The 21,507-nt window shown below is 49.4% G+C and overlaps 1 protein-coding gene across 2 annotated transcripts in view; it reads right to left on the bottom strand.

Annotated features, from left to right (window-relative positions):
• arid1ab (AT-rich interactive domain 1Ab) overlaps positions 1 to 21,018 on the bottom strand; it is a 44,926-nt gene extending 23,908 nt beyond the window's left edge. Inside the window, exons 1-4 of one of the 2 annotated variants that reach the window (XM_079749532.1) lie at positions 19,834 to 21,018; positions 6,679 to 6,936; positions 4,498 to 5,346; positions 4,111 to 4,227 (exon numbers count right to left, since the gene is read on the bottom strand). In XM_079749532.1, the coding sequence (XP_079605658.1) occupies positions 4,111 to 4,227; positions 4,498 to 5,346; positions 6,679 to 6,936; positions 19,834 to 20,748 (2,139 nt within the window). In that variant the 5' untranslated portion in view covers positions 20,749 to 21,018. The remainder of the gene's footprint in view (positions 1 to 4,110; positions 4,228 to 4,497; positions 5,347 to 6,678; positions 6,937 to 19,833) is intronic. The other variant, XM_079749533.1, reaches the window with a different exon arrangement.
• Positions 21,019 to 21,507: the final 489 nt, after the last annotated feature.

Below are 21,507 nucleotides of genomic sequence, written 5' to 3'. Positions count from 1 at the left end.
TATAGTCAAGAGCGATTGCCATGTGGTTTGGTTAAACTAGGCCAGGCTAGGCTACAGTCAACAGCGATTGCCGTGTGGTTTGGTTAAACTAGGCTAGGCTAGGGATAGAATGTGACTGCAGAGGGGATCAGAACAGTTTTGGGCCTAATATGCAGGCATCCCTGGCGCTAAAAGGACGAGTTCGTAGGTACGAGAAGGTCGGGGTTGGTCTAGGAGAGTGGTGGACTGCAGGAGCGTCTGGGTGTTCGCCAACAAGTTGAGAATGGGCGTTCCTCCATGTCCACAACACACAAGCTAGTGCTGAGTGATTCTCGTTTTCCCTGATAATTCCGATTGATTGTCAAATTTGAAAATGAGATAGCAATGCATGGATAGTTGGGGGATGATTGCAGCAGAGTGGTCTCCAGGTAACGTTTGTCAAGCATCAATGGTTTGTCCACTGTAGTTCACCAATACCGTCGTGTGAAGCAGGAATATTGTAATGTTTTGCTGTAGTCGTTACGTTTTAAGACGTATTCTTCCGCTTCATGTTAACATATATTTGCTTGTGTCGGGCGTCGTGTTGGCTAAAACCCGACACATCCTTCACAACCTAGATGTAAGGGCTTTGAAAGGTCAAGTCCTGGGGGTTCAAAGGAGTCTCGTTGAGGTGGGGGCACTGAAGCAGCCAACGTCAACAAGGGAGTATCATCAGCCAAAGACATTGGGTGGCCTATATGAACGCATTTGGCTCAGCAGTAGTCTATATAAACACATTTGACTCAACAGCAGCCTATATGAACGCATTATGCTCAACATAACCTACATGAAACGCATTCGGCTCAACAGTTCATCATCGTCTTTGTTCTGCTCTCAAGCTCCAGACTCTGGCTTCGACCAATATTATTTGCTGTTCGCTGTTCTGGGTGCAATTTCAGTTCTACGCTGGGCAATTCTGAAGCCTCTAAGCCTATATAGCCTCAGTGGGTGCTCAAGCAGCCTCTGAGCAACTCTAAGCTCTGACCAGGCCCTCCTAGCTTCGACCAAGCCCTCCCAGCTAACAGACCCTACCTACAGACGATGCCCGCGGAGCTCATCACCACAACATTGTGCTCCAGGGGGGGAGACAATGGACACGCTTGGGGGCCGTGCTGGGAGGGGAAGTGGGAGGTGGCAATATGTCCGCAGGGAAGGGGAAGGGGGGTTAGTGTGTGGGGGTGGCAGGGGGGGTTGAGGAAGAGTGTGTGTGACCAACATGTGACCCTCGACTCCAGTCCAGACGCATTCAGACAGCTCCTCCACATCTAAGGAGGGGAGGGGCGCTCAGGATTAACCCCCGCCACCCCCCCTCACACCCACGAAAGGGCTCCACAAAAAGACCTGGTGGAGCACAAGAGAAGATGAAAAAAAAACAGGAGAGTGTGTGTGTGTGTGTGTGTGTGTGTGTGTGTGTGTGTGTGTGTGTGTGTGTGTGTGTGTGTGTGTGTGTGTAACCCTGTTCCCACGGGGCTGATGGCGACAGGAAAGTGTCACTTCCAGGGAGAGTTCAGTCACATGGGGTAGGCTGCTAGTGACAGGAGCGGGACAGACCAGCCCCCCCCCCCCAGGACCACGAGCTTCGACACCACCACCCACCACTGCGCCCTGAGCCCAACCCTCAGAGGAACCCATGTCCAAGTGACCATTCCAACGAGAAAAGGCACCTTTAGGGTGGCTTTGCGTTATTTCTCTCATTGTTATTAGTATTGCCCATCTCCCTCGAAGAAACGATCATGATGTTCGTCTCCTGCTCACGGTGCCCAGGCTGTAGGCTTGACTTCCGCAAAGCACAGGCTTTCACTGTTGCCCACACACAAGCCTCCACGACGTAAGCCCAGCCGACCGTGCGGCCTACCATGCGTTTGGTAGGCCAGTGAGCAACTGGCCCTGATACGGTCCTGTTGCTACACCAAAGCCTACAAACATGTAGGCAAGAGTCAATCAGCGGTACAGCACACACACACACACGCACACACACCTGAAACACCCTGGCCTTCACCGTTATATGAGCACATCCGGCGCTTTGAGGGACAAACAAAATGTGCAAACTGCAACAGAGTCAAAGAAGTCACTAGGTTTGCGAGACAGCACTGCCGTTGCAAAGCAGATAAGTAGCATGTGTGTGTGTGTGTGTGTGTGTGTGTGTAGTATCCGTGTGTGTGTGTCTGGTATCCTGGAGTCTGTTTGGGGTTGGGAAAATAACCCGCTTGACCTGCTTGGCAGGCTCTGTGCCTGCCGGCTGTTATTTGCCTTCCCTCCCCTGTCGTCTCATGTGTGTGCTTGCCACCAAGGCTCTGGCCCCACGGCAGCGCTGGTCGGATCGAATGGTGGTGGAGGTGGGGAACCTCTGGTACATTCAAACACGGCTCTCCAAACATATACACCCTCCCTGCCGGCCGCCTGCCCGAGCCCAGCCTCTACCAGCCCCGGTTTGTTTAAACATGCATTAGGTGCAGCCTCTCCAATGAGGAGCCACTTCATGGAGGAAGCAGGATACAGGTGGGTGAATGTTTGTATTGTGGGTTGGGGGCTGGAGGGCTGGTTTGGGGGGGGGGGGGTCCACATCTACAGACGTCTGCTGGTTCTGTCCACCGTCACCAGGTGACCCAGTCTCCTTTCCCTCCAGGTCTCACAAAATGTCATTAGCCAAAGCGTGTGTGTGCGTGCGTGCGTGTCTAAAGTTCACAGTGTCTAATCAGTACCGTGTCATGTGCTCTGTATGTATGTGTCTATGTGTGTGTGCGTGTGTTTGTGCGTGTGTGTCTGCGTGTGCTCGTGTGTTTGTGCCTGTGTGTGTGGTGTGTTCCTGTGCGTGTGCGTGCTCCTGTGTGTGTGTAAAGTGCACAGAGGGACAGTGAGGGAGACAGATAGGGCCGTCCAGCCCTCAGACAGATTAAGGTCTCACACGGCCAATCGCAACCGAGCCGACAGGGGGAATCCCCAGAAGAGCGGGAAGAAAAAAAATAAACATGCCGAGCCCTCGCCTCGACCAACGGCAGACGTACCTCTAGGCCTCTCAACCCCCCCCCCCCCTCTCCCCTCCATCCGCTTCTCCCCCTTTCCCGTCCTCCCTCGCTCACTCTCTCCCCCTCCAGGCGTCTCCCACACACAAGCAGCAATCACTCAGACGAAGATTCCCCCTCACTGCACTGGTGTCCACACGCAAAGGGAAATGTCCACCCAAACCCCCCGCACCAGACCCATTTCTCACTGTCCTTAGCCAACGCAGCTTCCATGACAAGGGTTTACACCTTCAGCCACCCGACCCCGGGAAACGCCACCATGGCAACCGCCTCCTTTTCAGGCCTCGTCGATACCAGAAACCGGTTTTCTCGGTAAATGTATAATCAACGTCGGTTAAGCAGGAATGGTCGTGGGGAGAAAGCCTTCCTGTTTTTTGTTAGGCCTGCCATAATCGGAGAGGGGTCTTTAAGATGACAGTAGCCAGGGTTCAAACAAAGCAATCAAGCCTCCATAACGGACTGTTAGATTTAGGTTGAGTTAACAGGGAAGAATTCACCAGAGGGAAAGACATCGCTTTTGCTGTTTCCTCAGGTTTCCGTAAATTAGCATCAACCAAAAGGGTAGTAAAGAATGGCTGAAATTACTATTAGGAAAGCATTTACGCAAGAGCGCCTCTCCTTTACGCCCGCGAACCGCACGCCTCGGTTTGGACAAGTGTAGCCGAGGGGAAGTTGAAAGCCACGTTGTGTAAAGGTGTCACGGTTAGTTAACAGACCACCATCAGCGTTTAGCTTTGATTTTATGGATGCCTAGTTCTGGGAAAGTATCACTGAACTCCCTGCATGCTCCGACGGCCTCGGGGCAAAAATAAATTTAAAAAGGGGAAATAATTAGGGAAATAAACGCCGAATGCCAGCCAAAAATGGTGGTTGGCTGGTCGCTGGTCAGTTTGTGTACCAGCTATGATTTTTGTGCTGTCTATAAATAGCACACAGGGGCTGTTGAACGTGATGAAGGAGCTGGCACCAGCGAGCGGCGGTGACCCGCGGTGAGTGCATTCCCTACCCTTCGCCACATCACATTACATGCAATCAAATGGAAATGGAAGTGAATGAAGGATGTGCTCACCGGCAGACTGGAAGGCCGCCCTTGCATGCTGTCCTCCTGGCTGCTCTTGCTGGAGGCCATGGGCTGGTTGGAGGGGGGGGCACTGGACTGCGAGCTAAAGGAATCCTGGGAGAGCTCCTGGGTTCAACGGAGAGGAGGAGGAGGAGGAGGACAGAGGACCGGAGCGGTCAATCATCTACCGGATAAATCATTGAAGCCACTCTCCCTCTTGCTCACACTTTCAACCCCCTTCTCTGAAATGCTACCTGGCCGCGGTTTCCTCGAAAGGGGTTCTTGCACCTCGTTCTAGCGGGGTGTGACACCGGTCGCAACGGGAGGTGGGTGGGTGGGTGGGTGGGAGGGGAGTATGTGGGGGGGGGTTGTGAAGGTGATCAGAGGGTGGGTTACCTGTGGTGGAGGCGGGAACCTCTGGAAGGGGGACTGCTGCTGCTGGGGGGGTGTCTGGGAGTAGGGCGAGCGCTGGCCCTGCTGCGAGTGGCCCGGGGGCTGCTGGGACTGAGGAGACGGACCCCCAGGCTCCCGCTGCTGCTGCTGTGGAGGTTGTTGCTGTTGGTCACGTTGTTCACGCTGTTGTTGGTCACGTTGTTGTTCACGCTGTTGTTGTTGTTGTTCCCGTTGTTGTTGTTGTTCACGCTGCTGCTGCTGCTGCTGCTCACGCTGTTGCTGTTGTTCACGTTGTTGCTGCTGCTCACGCTGTTGCTGCGAAGGCCCTTGTTGTTGTTGCTGCTGTGGCTGTTGTTGTGGTGGTGTTTGTTGTTGCTGCTGCTGTTGTTGTTGTGGGGGCTGCCCGGGTCCTTCCCTCTGGGGGTAGCCAGGCTGGCCCTGAGGCCCCTGCTGGCTCTGGGGACCTGGACCCTGCTGCTGCTGCTGCTGTTGTTGTTGGGGGGTCGGCGGTTGTTGTTGTTGTTGTTGTTGTTGTTGAGGCTGCGCCGGTGGCTGCTGTTGCTGAGAAGGAGGGGTGTACGGCGGCTGGCCCGGCTGGGATTGGTTGTAGGGGGGCTGTGGACCCTGAGGCGGGCCCTGGGACTGAGGGTAGGGCGCTCCAGGCTGCCCGTGCTGACCCGGCGGCTGCGAGGGGTGGCCTGGCTGTGGGTAGGGGCCCGTGGAGCCGCCCTGGGCCTGGCTGGGGTAGGGGCCAGGCTGTTGGCCCGGGTGCGATGGGGGGCCGTGCTGGCCGTAGTAGCCCTGGCTCTGCTGCCCGTAGGCCCCAGGACCTTGCTGGCCGTAGGCAGACATCTGGACGGACGCAGAAGCTCAAGGTTAACCAAAAGGGTCAAGCATCCGATGCATCATGGGCCCTGTTCAACACATCCCTGACACGACACGGTTTAGTGTTTGTTTTACCGACCAAACCAAAAAAATAAACCATAGGGTTTATTTAAAGTCAGGTGGCTCTAGAGGCCCAGTCTACTGCACAGTGCATGTTACAGATGCCTACATTTTTAGGGTGACTTATTTGAGGTCCATTTGCTGATCCTCCTATGCCAGCCAGAAAACTCTAGCCGGGCTGAAGGCTGAGATATCAGCCCAATAATCCATCGGTTTATGAGGCTAATATCTGCATTTACTCCCGCTCAATGGAGAGTAGTGGCTCAACCGCCTTAAGGAAGCTTGAGCGATCACAAAGAGGTGCAAAACAATAGCTCATTAAGATCACTGAAGATGTCAACACATTTTGTAACACCTACAAATCCCTTGTGCGTGTATATTGCAAATGGTACATATATATTGTACGACTATTTCATTAGCAGCAGAAAACCATCTCCGTCGTATAAACAAGAACTAAAATCGAGGGGTGTTACACCGGATCACTTCAGATCCAACCCAAACACTTTCAACCTAGCGTTGCATCCTTTTTCCATCCCTCCGCGAGTTGACCTTGCGCGGGATGTACAGCGTAAAAAATAACCAAACACACACACACACACACACACACACACACACACACACACACACACACACACACACACACCACGGAAGAAAAGAAAAAAGGTCAACAGCCACATGTTGTGTGAGGAGGAACACAGCCAAGCATACTCTCAAAGACGACAAGATGATTCGCAACCACTTCAAGTGGATGCATTGTGCCCGCCTGACAAAGGCAGGAGAGAGGGTCACGGGGAAGGCATTACCCTCCTCTTCGCACTTCCTTTTGTCGGGCGTTTATAAAGCGCGCAAGCTCACCTATGCCACGACATAGGAATGATCTTCCCCCCCGGTCCCCCGCCCTTAACGGTGCGCTCAAGTTATTCAGCACTGCACTCCGTGAGCTGCCTCACCGAGCTGCCTGGTTCACAGCCCGGAGCAAGGTGCTCGGGTTATAGCACGGAGCGAGCAGCCGAGTGCCACAGCCCATTCAGGACCTAGTCGGGACACATTAAGTCTACGCACTACGTCACGTTCGGCACAATTATCTTTAGCAATTATCAAATGGGCGACTCAGTCTTGGGTTTATTCCCATATTTCGCCCTAACCGATCCGTCCACTTTGCGGGTGTCTGATTCTCGTCGGCCGTTTGTTCAGTTGATGTGCGGGGGATGAAACAATGCGCTCAAACCAGCCACTGACCTGCTGTCCGTACTGCATGCCAGCCATGGCGCCAGGGGTGCGCCCCTGCATCCCCATGGGGTACCTCTGTGGGCCCGCTGGCCCGTAACCCTGCCCCGGGTAGGGGCCACCTTGCTGGGCCCCGGGGCCCGACGGTGGCCCCTGCTGCTGCTGTTGCTGCTGCTGCTGTTGTTGCTGCTGCTGCTGCTGGGAGTAGGGGTTGGCCCCGCCGTATTGTTGGCCCCTCATCTTCCCCGCCGGATCCATGGCAGCCGGAGGCTAGAGGGGAACGAACACAGACCGGCGTGAGAAGAACCTCCAGGGTCAGAACGTGTGCGGACCGGGTTTGGTGGAGATAAGCGTTGGCCAAAACAAATCTAATAAGAAATGTCAACGCAATCCTTTTCCTTTTTTTGGGGTGGGGGGTTTACTCGAGAGTGAGACACAAAAAACAACAAAACGCAGGATGAAAAGAGCTCTGGGTTTACTTTCAGACTGGATTAACTCTTAGAATGAAAAGGAAAGGCAGAGAGAAGAAGGAGGAAAAAAAACTGGGCATGAATGAATGAGGGGATAAGTCTACTATGCAAGCATTTCTACGCCAGGAGCGATTTTCTTCCCTGCCTGGAGATCATTGTGCCAGTGAGGGGATAGGGTTTCACTCAAGTCATCTGGGAGGTGTGTGTGTGTGTGTGTGTGTGTGTGTGTGTGTGTGTGTGTCCCTCTCCAATAAGCGTTCAAGGAAGTGGATGTGTCTGGCTGTGGTGGCTGGATACCCAGCCGGGCCCCCCCCCAACAGCTGGGGGGACGTCACCAGGGAGACTGATGGGTGGTGGGAGGCTGGGTGAGGTGAGGGTGGGAATGGGGAGGGGCGCTTGACCTTGGCAGAGCCCTGTGGCTTGGAAGTAGCATGTAAGCAGTTAGCGCCAATCCACCGCACTGGAGGAAACCAGAGAAAAAAATAATAAATGCAAGTTCACAATAGGAAGGCTTTGCAAATCAGCAACTGAAGCCAAGGTCAGCGCTTGTGAGCGCGCGTGTGTGTGTGCGTGCATGCTGCGAGCTTGAACTACCCCTTACTTAGAAGGGAAACACAGCGGCGGAGGGGACGCCGTGCATGTCTGAGTGGCCTCTAACCGGTGCCGTTCGCGGGTCATTTAACGCGCGCTGTATCCCCGCGGCACTTTAGCCGACGAGCAGACGAGCGCATCCAGACGACGGCGGCGGTGGTAGTGGAGCGGGGTGGGGGGGGGGGGGGGGGGGGGGGGGGGGGGGGGGGGGGGGGGGGGGGGGGGAAGGAAAGAAGAACGGCAGCCACTGCTTTCTGAAGCGCAAACACCTCAAGGCCAGCTGACCTCGGGCGAGCATTCACACCGCTCCCATCTCTTCCCACGGTTATTAATCTGTGTGTGTGTGTGTTTTTTTCTCCCCTTCCCTTTTCCATCCCTCGCTCGCTCGGGGGAGGGAGAAAAAATAAAAAAAACCTCTTCCCCTGGTTAAGGGAAGACAACCACCGCCGCGCTATTTATAGCCGGGCGAGACGAAGAGTGAGGGCAGTGTGCCGAAAATGTAACAGGTCCCAGCTGCACGGCTGTTTGAACCCCGGCCAGCGCTCCGCTCGGCCTTCAGTAAAGCAGCAGGGCTTTGGCACTCCATGAATGACAGCGCAGCGCATGGGAAGGAGGTGCGGGGGGTGGGGGCGGTTTGGGGAATGTGGACATGTGTTTGCGTGTGTACACACACACACGCGCACACACGCACACACACACACACAAACGCACATGCCATTGTTGGGATGCAACAGGTCTAATGTTGTTGTTACTGGGGATTCCGATGCCGTCTTCTGGAGCCTTAAGAACATAATGGACGCCGCCACTCGCGGATGCACGCGGTTTAGAGTCTGAGGTGCCACATTCGCAAGAGTACACACACACACACACACACACACACACACAACCAAACCATTTTCTTGGTAAATTCGCAGCCAAATAGGGATCTGGAGCGGGGCAACACTGTGGCCCCCATCCCGATCACATGCTCATGACGGAGAGGAACTCAACGCCGGGACTATGAGGGCATTCCAGCTCCACTACTGGTTTTACCTCTAACTGATCTCCCTCCCCCCCCCCCCCCCCCCCCCCTCCACAGACTCACCTCCCACCGCAGCTCCTTGGACATGGTATTAGTGTTGCGGCCCGTGTGTGTCTGTGGGCGGGAAGAGGTGTTACTATACTCCCCAGGGTGCTTTACCGCCGGCACCGCAGGGGGTTGAGTTGGGGTGACAGCAGTGGCAGGCCCCAGTAGACACAGACAGACACTCTGGTGACCTTTAATGCACTCCTAACCCCGGTCTGCCTGTGGGTGCACGTTTGTGCGAAGGATCTGGGCCAGAGCCATATGATACCTCAGAGTACCTTCAGCCTGCTCCCAACACCCCTGAACTGACACACACACACACACACACACACACACACACACACACACACACACAGACCCCTGCCAGAAATACAGCTAGGTCGTGGTTTGTTGACACAACCCACAGCTCTGCGCCTCCCCAACACGGGGCATCACGTTGTCCCTTTGTGAAATCCGGCCAAGCTTGTCCAAACGGGAGGTAGAACATGGAAAACGTGTAGGGGGTGTGGGGGGTGGTCTACTTTCAGGGCCTCCGCTAATGAGCTAATTGAGCGGTTACGCTGTCTTTTGACGGGGCCCATAAAAGGGCCCAGCACGTGGCTAAGCGATCTCTTGGAGATCATGCGGTCCTCACGGACGCCACCGCCGCTCTGATGCAGCGAGAGTCCATGTGGGCTCTGAAACATTAATCATCCTGTCCCTCCATTCACCCGTCCGCTAAGGAGTTGGCTGAACCTTAAAGGGAAAGCAGGAGAGTACTTTTAATAGCACATGGAGGCCATGCTGATTAACTACAGTTGGCATTAATGATGGGGAGAAACGATCAGTGGATAGAGTGATAAGCCAATTTACATAACGCTGTTGACTAATCGTTAAATGACGGGTTTTTTGTTCAAGAAGGGAAAAAGTAAACATGGTATTCACACCTCTATTTTGAGCCGGGAGATGCATGACCTGAGATGCTTTTTAATGGCAAGACACGGTAACTGACATTTAGAAAGGGGCATTTCCACACAGGATGTAGAAGTGAATGAAAAGTTCCCCACCACTACTACTACGACTATCGTTTCACCATATTTGTTCAACTGGGAGGGGTTTCAGACTTAAAGACTATGAGCTTGAGTTAGTCTTCTGCTCAAACTGGTCTTGTGCTCCTACTAGACTTCTGCTGGTGAAAAAAACAACCAGTGAAAGGAGTAAGAAGTTCTGGTCCAGCGCCGTTATGGGGTGGAAGAAGAACCACATCAAAGAGTAATTGGTAATCGAACCGACATTACCTAACACCATTGTCAGAATGATTTGTGATTAGATTGACAACACCTTTAATAATACAAATATTCCCCATTCATCCATGGCCAACAGAGGACTATGCTTGTGTTTCTTTCCATCACAAACATGTGGGCTTCTGAGAAAACTGTTGGTTTGTGGTGCAGGGAGATTCCTTGCCACACTTGATATCATAGCAAGCAGGACAGTTGTGGTTTCCTCTACTATAAAGAAAACTGAAACTACCAATACCACTTGATGCTAATCTGCAAGGCGCCCCAATTAATAGAAGAACTCAAAGCGTGGATTAGCTCATGATATAGGTTATATGGTAACTGGAGGGGTACCGGGTCGATTCCTAAGCTCGCGAGATGACCCGGCCTGTGCCGGACACCCCGATGCCCATGTGCTTCCGTTGAGCCACCACAAGTGAATTGCTGGCGAGGGTTCTTTTTGCCCTGATCAGGCAATACAACAATGCAGTTTAACCTTAGCCAAGATGATACACCCACAAATAAGACCCCAGGAAAAGGAAGGGGTGTTTTGGGGTGAAAAGCTGAGTTTGGTAAACCTACAGGTCCCACGAAAGCCGAAGAGGCGATTAAGGTAAATCGTTGTCATCCATCAAAACGAGCGTTTGTGCCACTAATGCTCCGTCCCTCTCGCTCTCCCTCTTGCCCATTCATCTGATCAATTTGCCAGAGGAAACTCCTCCCCACGGCCACTCACCACGCAGTCATGCTCCCTTAAATAAATATATAAACACATGCAATTAGCACATGGCTAATCTGCATAGAGGAAAGCCAGGGCACTCCTTGGCAGCCTCTGTTTCCTCAGAGTGTATTGTCTCACGACCGAGACACTGGTAAGGCTGAGTGGGGTGTGTAAGTGTATTTGATGTGCACGTGAGCACGTGGCTTCTGATCCAGGTTTGTTTAAGCCTAAGTATACACTGTGTACAAAAGGAGTGCGCCTGTGTGTGTGTGTGTGTGTATGGATGGTGAGGGGTGGGGGGGTGGGGGGGGTTGGAGTGATGCCTGATCGCAGAGATCGCGCTTAGTGGGCCGAGTCAAGCAGATGGACGGTTGGAGGGGTGGGACGTAAACAACTGCTGCTAATTTAATCCGCCACATGGCTTCACCCGCGCCCCGCGTGCGCACACACCATTGTCCTCGCTCAACACTCCTTGTGTGCGCGCACGCACGTGGAGTAAAGGCCACCCTCAGATGTTGTGTTCCTAACACGTCACTAGTGTTGGCCTCCGAGTCTGTTTGGTCAGGGCCAGACACCAGAAGCCTTACTGTAACAAGAGAGCCGCTTTCTCACTGGGAATAAGGGCAAGGATCACATAGTTTCCAACCACTCTGAAAGGATGAAAAGACATCCCTGGCCAGACACTGTTTAACAAAGCTGGTTGAAGAGCCCAGCATGACAAAGAAGGAACAGTTGCAAATGTGGACACATGTGGGCACATGCTGACGAAGTCAAACTGTTTCTTACAAACCATGAATGTAAATATTGCAGCCTCATCTCATAGCACACACACACATACAAAGGTTGGAAAAGGGTTTAAAAGGAAGTAGGGAAGGGGAAAAAGCTGTGCAATAACAAATGTAAACAAAGCATTGGGTTAGAGAGAGGGAGCGGAAAAGGCAAATGACAAAAGGCAATTAAGGCAATCAAGAGTCCCATCCAACCACATCCCTCTGTGGATCCAGCTTTCAGCGGACCGCCGCATGACTCCACAAAAGTAAAGTATTGCGAGCGAGAGAGCGAGAGAGAGAGAACAGCATGCCACTAACACCAGTCACACAGATGTTTCCCCAGCTGTTCCGTGGAATGCTAAAAGATTTTTTTTTCTACGAGGGGATGGCGGCGGCATAAGCCTACTTGATTTCTCTCGTTTGTTTGTTTGTCTTTGTTGTCAGTGTTGGTAGTTGAGCGTGATGCTCCCTGTAAACAACAAAGACAGGGAAGAGACACGGGTTCCACGAGGGGGTACTCTTGCGTTGTGGAGGGCAAGGTGGGTGAGAGCATGGGCCAATAGAGTAATGGAGGGATCAAAGCGGAGACAGGGTGCCAGCGTGAGATAGAGCTGCAGAGAGGAGGGGGAGGAGAGAGGGAGTCAGGAGAGGGTTGGATATGGGGCAGCGTGGGTCGGGGCAACGAGGAAAATGTATTTTTTTCACCATCAGCATGGGGAATCTTTTGCACAATTTAATAAATAGCACGAAATGTTTGTAAATTAGCAAGTTGTTATTTAAAGTATGGTATCACACTAAAACGAGTTTTCCTTTCTCTGTCATTTCAAAACATATTTGTATTATTTATATCACCCAGCCTGACATTACCAAATGGCTGTTGCTGGGCCGGGCATGGTCTGACTGTCTCGCGCATGCTGTTGGCCGACAGCAGTGCTCTGGGGGAGCGGGAAAGCACCTGAGCAGCCAGCGTTGCACATTGAACCCTAGCCGTTCTCTCTGGCAGACAACCAACAGACAATCAAACCGCTCGTTGGATAACAGCAGGTGCCGGGCGAACTTGATGGCATGCAGTCGGGTACAACTTGGGGTTGTAAAAGTCCCTGGGGTGGATTATGGTGAAAAATACTGCCATTTATTTATTTATTTATATATATATATATATATATATATATATATATATAATTTGAATACATGGCAGAACACCACACCACTAATAATCACACCAACCTTCAAAAGTGTGTGTGTGGTGTGTGTGTTTGCGCACACACAGGGAACAGTTACACCTGGGCCCAGAGCAATGCAAATCGGCAGGTGACGGGAAGAAAGGAGCGCTATGGGATGACAGTTACAACAGCCATAGCGGGGACACGCCCATGTTTATCAAACCCCACTGACGCGGCAGTTGTAGACAATGGCAGAACTGTACGGTAGGGCAGTGATGTGTGCGGGAAACCAACGGTATTACTTTCATAACGTACTGCCTTGGTGGATGTTTGATATAGAAACAATATGAGTTGTTGAACTTGATCAAGAAAACTAATTGCCATTTTCTTGGGATCATTTTGGAACTCCTCTTTAAGTTCATCAGCCATAAGGCCTGGTGTGAAAGGCCAAATTGGGAGAGTGGATGAGAGAAGAACCACACATGGTTATGGTTGTTTGCATAAGCAAACGTATTGCATTTCATTACTGCTTATTGTGCTTTGTGAAAAAAAGGTTGAGCCATCCAATTGGGCATTAGCGACAATGCTGACAATAAATAGTGATGAATATAATTCATTCATCGTTAAATAGGAGTCAATTAATTATTGGGTAATTATGCACATCGAGGCAATGGCGCCGTAATCAGAGAAATGAAAGGCTGGGGGGTGGGGGGGGGGGGAGAGAGCACCATTGGCATGCAGGGTTCACATGCCCCTCCCTTCATCTCGCTCAGTCACCTGGAAGGCTTTTGGATTCTGTGCAGGTATAGAAGCCCCTTGTCGTGAGCTTCTCCGGTATAAACACATATCAGCACATATTTGAAAAGGTTACCTTTTACACAAGGAAACCGATATATACATACACAAACACCAGGCACGCACGCATACACACACACACACACACACACACACACACACACAAGCACACACACACACACACACACACACACACACACACACACACCATGTAAATGAATGCGAACACATGGTGCTGTATTTCAGAACGGGGATATTACTATGCTAATCTGGAGCATTTCCAAAAAGGTAAATGTCAAAAGAAATGAATTACCTTCATATTCGACGTAGCCCAAATGCAACAGCCAGAGTGTGACATTTGTCCATGGCGGAGGTAATTTTAGTATTTCCATTTTTTTGCCAGTGCATTCACAATGTGCAAGAGTGGGCGTGCTTTTTTTCCCGGGTCCTTTCGTGAAAAGGTAATGTGCCACAGCAAGTCGTTCGCTACAATGGGGGCTGAGGAATAACAAGGCCTCGCTCTGGTCATCGGGTCTGAACCAGAATTACGGAGGCCACTTCACCCTTGTTCAGCTATTCCAGAAGTGCCATGTAGAGTGGACCGCATCAGGCCAAATGTGCCGTGCTCTGTACAGCACGACACAGAAGCTGTGCACTGCTACACTGACTACACTGGAGAATGACAAAGAAGTAAACCAAACACAAGGCCGACAGGAGGAGGGAACGGATATCTCGTATTGTTTTGAGGAAGCTTATGATCACAGTCATATCAAAACCAGGCTGCACAATAAAGAGATGTCGTTTGGTGAACTTTTCAGACTTTCATAGGTCGGTCAAATGAAAGACATTTTGTAGCTTGCGCTTTGTCGATTATTGAGCCTTGCTTACATTTGGGTCTTTTTGCATTATATTGGGGAGGTCGGAAATATTATATATGATCATCTAAAAATGGACCAGCCTTACGGTTTACAGAAGGAGAAGACGGGTAGGGAGGGAGCGAGAGAAGGGGAGCGGGGAGAGAGAGGGAGAGAGAGATGGATGGCTCAGTGGCACGTGGAGCACAGACCAGTCAGAGAGGGTCCTGAGGCAGCCAACAGAGATTCACTCACACTCACACACACACACACACACACACACACACACACACACACACACACACACACACACACACGAGTGAGCATTGCACTTTATACATAAATATACTCACAGCTGTCAAGAGTGTGTGGGGGGGGGGGGGGGGGGGGTAGGCGGGGGTGGAATTGAGCTAGGAAGATCATTCACAAAATACAGCACTCACACACTCGCCCCCGTCTCCTCCTCCTCCCTTGAGTATCACTGACACCGATTTTGTTTGGTCAAACACACAGTAAGAGACTATATGCATGTGTGCCCACGTGGAGAGAGCACACACACACACACACACACACACACACACACACACACACACACACACACACACACACCTGAGGCGGGGGAATCATTACTCAGCACTGACGAGCGTGGAGGGTGAACTCCAGAGTTCACTCCTCTTTTTCCACCCTGGTGCCAAACCACAAGCCGGCCGCAGAGAGAAAATAAAAAGGGACACGACTGCCGAAATGAGAGCAAGCAGGTGGTAGAAAATAACACGTAAAAACATTAAGACAGGGTTGTGCTTTAGCACACTTTGAATGAATAAAATAAAAAACGTGTATGATATGGTGTGTTGCAATTTGAAATGGCATCACGTCTAGGCCAGTGTCTCCTTTGCACTGACGCTGTTGTCTGAAAACACAGTAAGCAGTCCATATCACCATGCCAGTGCATTGGAATCAGCAATTAAACTACCAATCACATTGTTTAAAAATCACAGATTCAAAAATGGGAAACTATAGATTTACAGAATCTGACTATAATAAGATATTGACCAGCAATAGGGAAGGAGAAGGCAATGGTAATGGTAACATGATAGAAAATCCTTCATTGTGTCCTTTAAACCTCATCCAACTGCTGTAGAAGGCAATACGTTACAGCAAGTAAAAGACTTGACGATCAAAATATACATTTTTATTGAAATGACAAATGTGTGTGCAGTAATAAACCATCAGGTGGGACCGTTGGAGGATATCACACCTTTTAAATAGTAGCACCTCTCCTGCCGGAGAAACAAATTGTTTGACAATACAAAGTTGTTTGGTGTTTTTCTTCATAATGACAATTCCCAAGGCTTATGCTCCAAAATCCATCATAGTGATATGAATCTTACAACAAAGATATAAACACAGGTTTTAGGGGAAAACTGTTTATGCAGTTACATTTATTGCAACTCTTCCATCGGTGTAGTGCTCAAGCGTTTTTTTCTTACATACAGCAATTTCGTTTTTTAATATACAATTTTTTTTAAACTAGACGTACATTTTTGGTTTATGACTTCATTCAGTCAATTTAGTCGAAGGCTGCCGGAAAGGGCCTCAGGGCTTCCACAAGAAGGCTACCCTCCACCTCGGCTTTCCAGCGGGGAACCCCCCCCCCCCCCCCACAATCATAACACCTAAAGCTACCACCAGCATGCCATACTTCATCATCAGAACACTTGTTTTGTGCATGAGGCATGACAAACTACCCCAATATAAGCACCGAGGCATCACTCAATTAACATATTCTAGGGCTGGAGATTCATCTGGGGCTGACAGACCGGTTTCCCTCTGAGCCAAAGAGTCCTTCGAGTGCTTGACGCCTACAGTCATCTTAAACCAAAAGAAGTCTTTCGTAACAGCCGCCATTGGGTCGTAACAAAACGATGGCCAACCGCGGACCAAGGGCGGATGGCGAAATCAATTGCTAACAAAGCGCGGGCTGTGCTGCAAGACGCCCCCAAACTGTCTTGTTGCCGCAAGGCCGGTCAGAAGCATGCAAATGTGAAGTTTGAACTTTGATCGGCTGGCTGCCACATCGAGTTAGCCAGTCAATCCGCAAAAACAGACACGCTAAACCGTCTCGACAGACCCAGAACGCTAGGTGATACGTAACACTCCTAGTTGACACGGACTTAAGCAACTCCAAATGCATTCTTTCTGTCACGCATATGGGATGATTGAAGGTTCATTGGCTGGTGGCAGGCATTCATTTTGGACCCTGAGCATGTGCAATACTCAAGACGAGACAATTATGTACACAAACTCTACTGATGCAAACAACTCAATGGCAGTCAATGGATTTTGACATCGAGGAACAACAACAGGTTAACATGACTCAAAAATGCTCTCTGACAAACCCAACCGCAAAACGATACCCTGAACAAATGCCCTTCACCCGCTACCCGTTTAACACCACTAGAGTAGGAGTTAATTCTAACCGTACGGCCAGAGCGATTGGCGTACTAGCGGCAAGACAAGCAAGGCTTGCTCTTCTCTGGGATTGTACCAGTCAACAACAGATATGGGTATACAACCGTTCTGAGGGCACAAAACCTAAAATGTTTAGGTTGATGCCTTTTATTTTTTTTGGTACATCAATTTCTGAGGATGGGCACAGCTGGATGGCAAAGGAACACAAAAAGGGCTAGTGATAATTACAGTTGATCTGTATAGGTTTTTATTTGTATGCGTTAAATGAGATATGTTTTTTGGGTTGCGTTTTGACTTTGCTGATTATACCTAACAAAAAAGAAGCCTGTGATGTTCACCTGCTGCTTAAATTTTACAGGAAACAATGTTTTACTTTAATAATGATGAATGGGGAATAAAGTGTCAACATCCCAAGTATGGATTTGAAACATCAAGGAAAGAAATAAAGAAAATACAATTGCCAGGTTTGATTTGGCAATTACTTCAGAGGTACTAAACCATCAACAGAGTGGGGTACATAAAGATGTCCCCAGGTAACCGATCAATGTGTTGAATAGTCAGGTCTACAAACACCGAAACACAGACTCTCATTAGCAGTCTTCCCAGAATTTCAGATGGCTACTCACTAAATGTAGGTCATGGTTACGGCTGATTCTCAAGACACAACTGCAATGGAAAATGCCCCCTAGACCATTCTCCCAAATTAGATGAGGGAAATTAAGAAAAAATGCAATTACAAATGTTGCATTTCCAAAGATAAATACAAAGCATATAGCGGCTCTTGTATCCAGTTTGTACCCAATGATTTGTTGTTGGGTTGTTCGGAAATCACCGCTGTATCCACAGTACTATTCTTCCATAATTGGAGATGGCATGCTGAATCAACGGTTGCCACTTTACCCAACCCATCAAATAAAAAGCTTTTTAAAAACGACTTGATAACAAAAATGGCATATTAAAACGCAGCCTTGACCAAAACATAAAGTCTTTGATATTTTTCCTGACGTCTAGTATTATAACATTAAGTGCATCCACATCCTTGTTTTAGTTATTGGGATTGTTTTTTTTTGGGGGGGGGGGGGGATCTCTACTGTGCATAGCACCTCAGATAGAAACATTACCATATGAGAATCCAGCTCAATTGCATAGATTAGAGCATTGTGTGCAGAACATGGTCACTGCAGAAAATATCATCATTCCTCATTCTCCCTCATGTTTTTGTTTACAGGTTACCATCTCAGTGTCCAATGGTGATTGGACAGGGAGTAATTGAGCAGTGCACATCTTGGTTCTACCTGTTGTGCATGTGACCAGCAACTGTCGAGGAAAACACAAAGAAAAAGTAGAAACAACAATCAGGGAGCTTTCTCCGATTCTCATTGCAATCATCCCCGCAGTAGAGAGGACTGCATGTTGGTCGTGTTGACCTGGCTATACAGTATTCATTTGGCTATGTAAACCAAAGACCAACAAACTAAAAATGACATAGTACCATAGGACTGCTTTGTAAACAGCCAAACTATTTTGATGGTCATCATGTTCCAACCTCTAACATGGCCAGAGCCAGCTTATCCTAAACTTCAACCTAGCTGATCTGAAAGTAGTGGTTAGAAAAGGCTGAGAGAGGTTAAAAAGACCACACCTAGCACCTATACCGTAACAGGGTCAGTTAGGGGTACAAGTCATCCACAGTTGTCCCCCCTAATTAATCTGGTTTAGCCAATATTTCTCTTACTAAAAAAAGAAATCTGCACAGAGACGAGATAAAGGAGAGGAAATAAAAACATGAGACTTAAACGGTGTCAACATGCAAATTACTGCAGTGGGGAGCCAAAGAACACGATGTTTTAACGTTTAAAAAAACAAACGTATTCAAACATTAACCGTTTATTCATATTACATATAGTCGTGACAGTGTCGTTTAGTTTATCAATTAAACTCGAAAAAACAAAACGTTACATCGAACACATAAATACCTATATCGATACATAAATGCATACAAATGCATTTACATTTACATGCATTTAGTCATACCAATAGGCTCGAAATGCCTTATTGTGAAAGCGTGAAATAACAGGAGCCGGGCGGAGCTGCTCTCGCAGCGTTGCATTAGATGCAATTATAAATGGCCAGGAGCGGAGGATTGGGAGCCAATCAGATCTCGACTCGCATGTCAACCTAAGACCAACTGTCTCCTGGCTCTGACAGCAGGATTTTACCTCCATAATTCAAATCCCAGAGCAAAGCAATCTGCACTTTGCCAGCACAAAATCACTGGCCGTGTTTACAAGCGGCACATGGGAAGAACGGCGAGAGAAATTCCCGGACAAATACACCTCCCTTGATTAGGAGAGCCGCCTCGATCGAAATCAGACTTTGATACGATGTAAACACCTCCACAGATATACATTTTGCGATTCGCTGCTCTCTCAATCACCACACTTTCACCGTAAGGTAGCATTTTAGAGAAAACACGTTTAAACGTCACGGTGACTTATGCATATGCAAATGTGTTTAACAGTCATCGTTATCGTTGGCATCTTCTTGTTATCCTTGTGTCACGGCAGTCTCTTACAAAACTTTGGATCACAGGGTGCACTTCATGAAGCCCACTTTAACGTGGATCCCGAGACAAAATCAGTCGGACATCGCTTTAAAACTACATGTGGAGTGAAACAGACCGAGCATGACAAGGAAATGTCAGTTCACCCACCCAAATTTCTTGCGACAAACTCTACCCTACCTCACACTGGACGTATCTTCGAGTCACACCGACACCCCAGTCACTACAAAGTTGTTTACAACAGTAACTGATGCTTATTCTATGTCATATAAACATTATTGCAGGGGGTGGTACTGATAGAAAGAGAGAGGCAGCCATTTTAGAGATCTTGCTACATGGACAATGGCTGTTCCATTGCAATATGAAAGACTATGGTCCCTTTGGAGAGTCGTTGAGTAACTTTAACTAACTCAAAGTAGGTCAGTACTGTAAGTAAAGTTTACCTGATTTCGGTTAAGAGGTTGTCCAGTGTTTCCCGGGCTCATGGGAGGAGGATGATGGCTTCTTTGTTGCCAACTCGGATGGCCCCCACCATACTGACTGCTTCCCATATCTGCTGGTCCCTTGCTGGCCCCTTCCTGATTGTTATAGTCTCCTTGAGGGTAATTTTGATAGCTCCTCGCAGAGCTTGGAGAGGTCAGCAGCTGATTTAAAGTTGGTGTAGATGTAGGTTGCTGATTTCCCATGTTATACCTCTGATTATTGTAAGAGGCAGCCATAGCAGCGGTTCCTCCTGCTGGCTGTTGCTTGCCTGGCTGCCCCCCAGCCGCCGGAGGCTGGTTATTACGCGGGGAATTCATGGCCCCGTATCCTTGGCCCTGGTAAGAAGTCCTATTTGGGAATGGGCTGTAGTTGTTGTAATGGTTTGGGTAGCCGTGCTCGTGTGAATTAGGAGGGTAAGAGTCCATCATACTGCCTGGTTGCACTGCCGGCCCCGATGCAGCTGCCATGCCAGGGCTTTGTTGTCCGCCATGTTGATGAAAAGGGGCCCGGCTGTAGTGCTGGTTGTAACCGTAAGGAGGTGGAGGAAAGGGGCCCGAGTGGTGGTGTCCCATCCCGGGATGGTTATTTCCTTCGGGCCCCCCTGTATCATTCTGGTTGCTGCTGTTATTATTTACCCTTGGTAAATTCCCGTTCCCGTTCTTCATGTCAGAATCCCCTCCTCCCCCAGAATTTCCAGCATCGCTCCCGTCCTGCAGCTCCTTCTGGCCCGGTGATCCGCTGTCAGATCCCGGTTCCTTATTTTCATGTTGTTTCTCTCCCGGTACCGACTCCTCCTGCGGGTCCCGATCCGGCTTTTTGAGTTCCGATGGCGGGCTAGTGTTGAGAGTGGCGGCGCTGGCGACCTGAGCGGCCATGATATTCCTCTCTCCCTCTCTCTCAGCACTGCGAGTCACTCAGAATCAAACTCTGAATAGCATTGAACATAAATACAATTATTTAAACAATGTACCCGTGCCCCGGTTCATTCCCCCTACCTCCGGACCGAATCCGGTATCCACGGCGACTCCGTTTCAACTAAAAGTTTAAGGGAGAATATAAATAGAGAGCCAGGGAATTAAATTCACCGACACAAATGTGGGGGGGCTTCTGTTACAGAACGAGAGAGTGAGCTAGAAACCAACCAAACCAGCACGAGGCTCCGCGAGACACAGCCATTTTACTGAAACGCTGAGCTAGAAGTAAACTCTGGAGCGGAGCAGCCACTTACTGGAGCCGGACTGTATGTATTGCGCTATTAAGAGCGTTTGTTATGCTTCTAATGAGAAGTACACTGAGGTGCTTCACAGACTGAAATATTTGAGTTTGATTTGCAATTTATTTTAAGAGTGATCGAATCACCCATGCACATATTCCTTATAGATTCAGCTCTGCTAAATCTATATTTTTTACATCTTTTAAAGACACATATCCATATGTTGGATAATAAGACACACTAAGAGTGTTGCCTTTCATGGAAGAAACTCCTTGAAATAGCACATGTTCAACTATTCAGCCAACCAATGGGAATTACTTCATGCATGAGCTGTGTTCCTCGTGTTATGCTCATTTGTGCACTTAATCGTATCAGCTTGCTACAGAATTGGAGCAACATGGGCAGCTAGGTTATTTCTTGG

The sequence above is a fragment of the Pollachius pollachius genome, assembly GCF_949987615.1.
Source record: "Pollachius pollachius genome assembly, chromosome: 13".
Classification (NCBI taxonomy): domain Eukaryota; kingdom Metazoa; phylum Chordata; class Actinopteri; order Gadiformes; family Gadidae; genus Pollachius; species Pollachius pollachius.
This window is presented reverse-complemented; position numbering and strand designations above follow the sequence as displayed.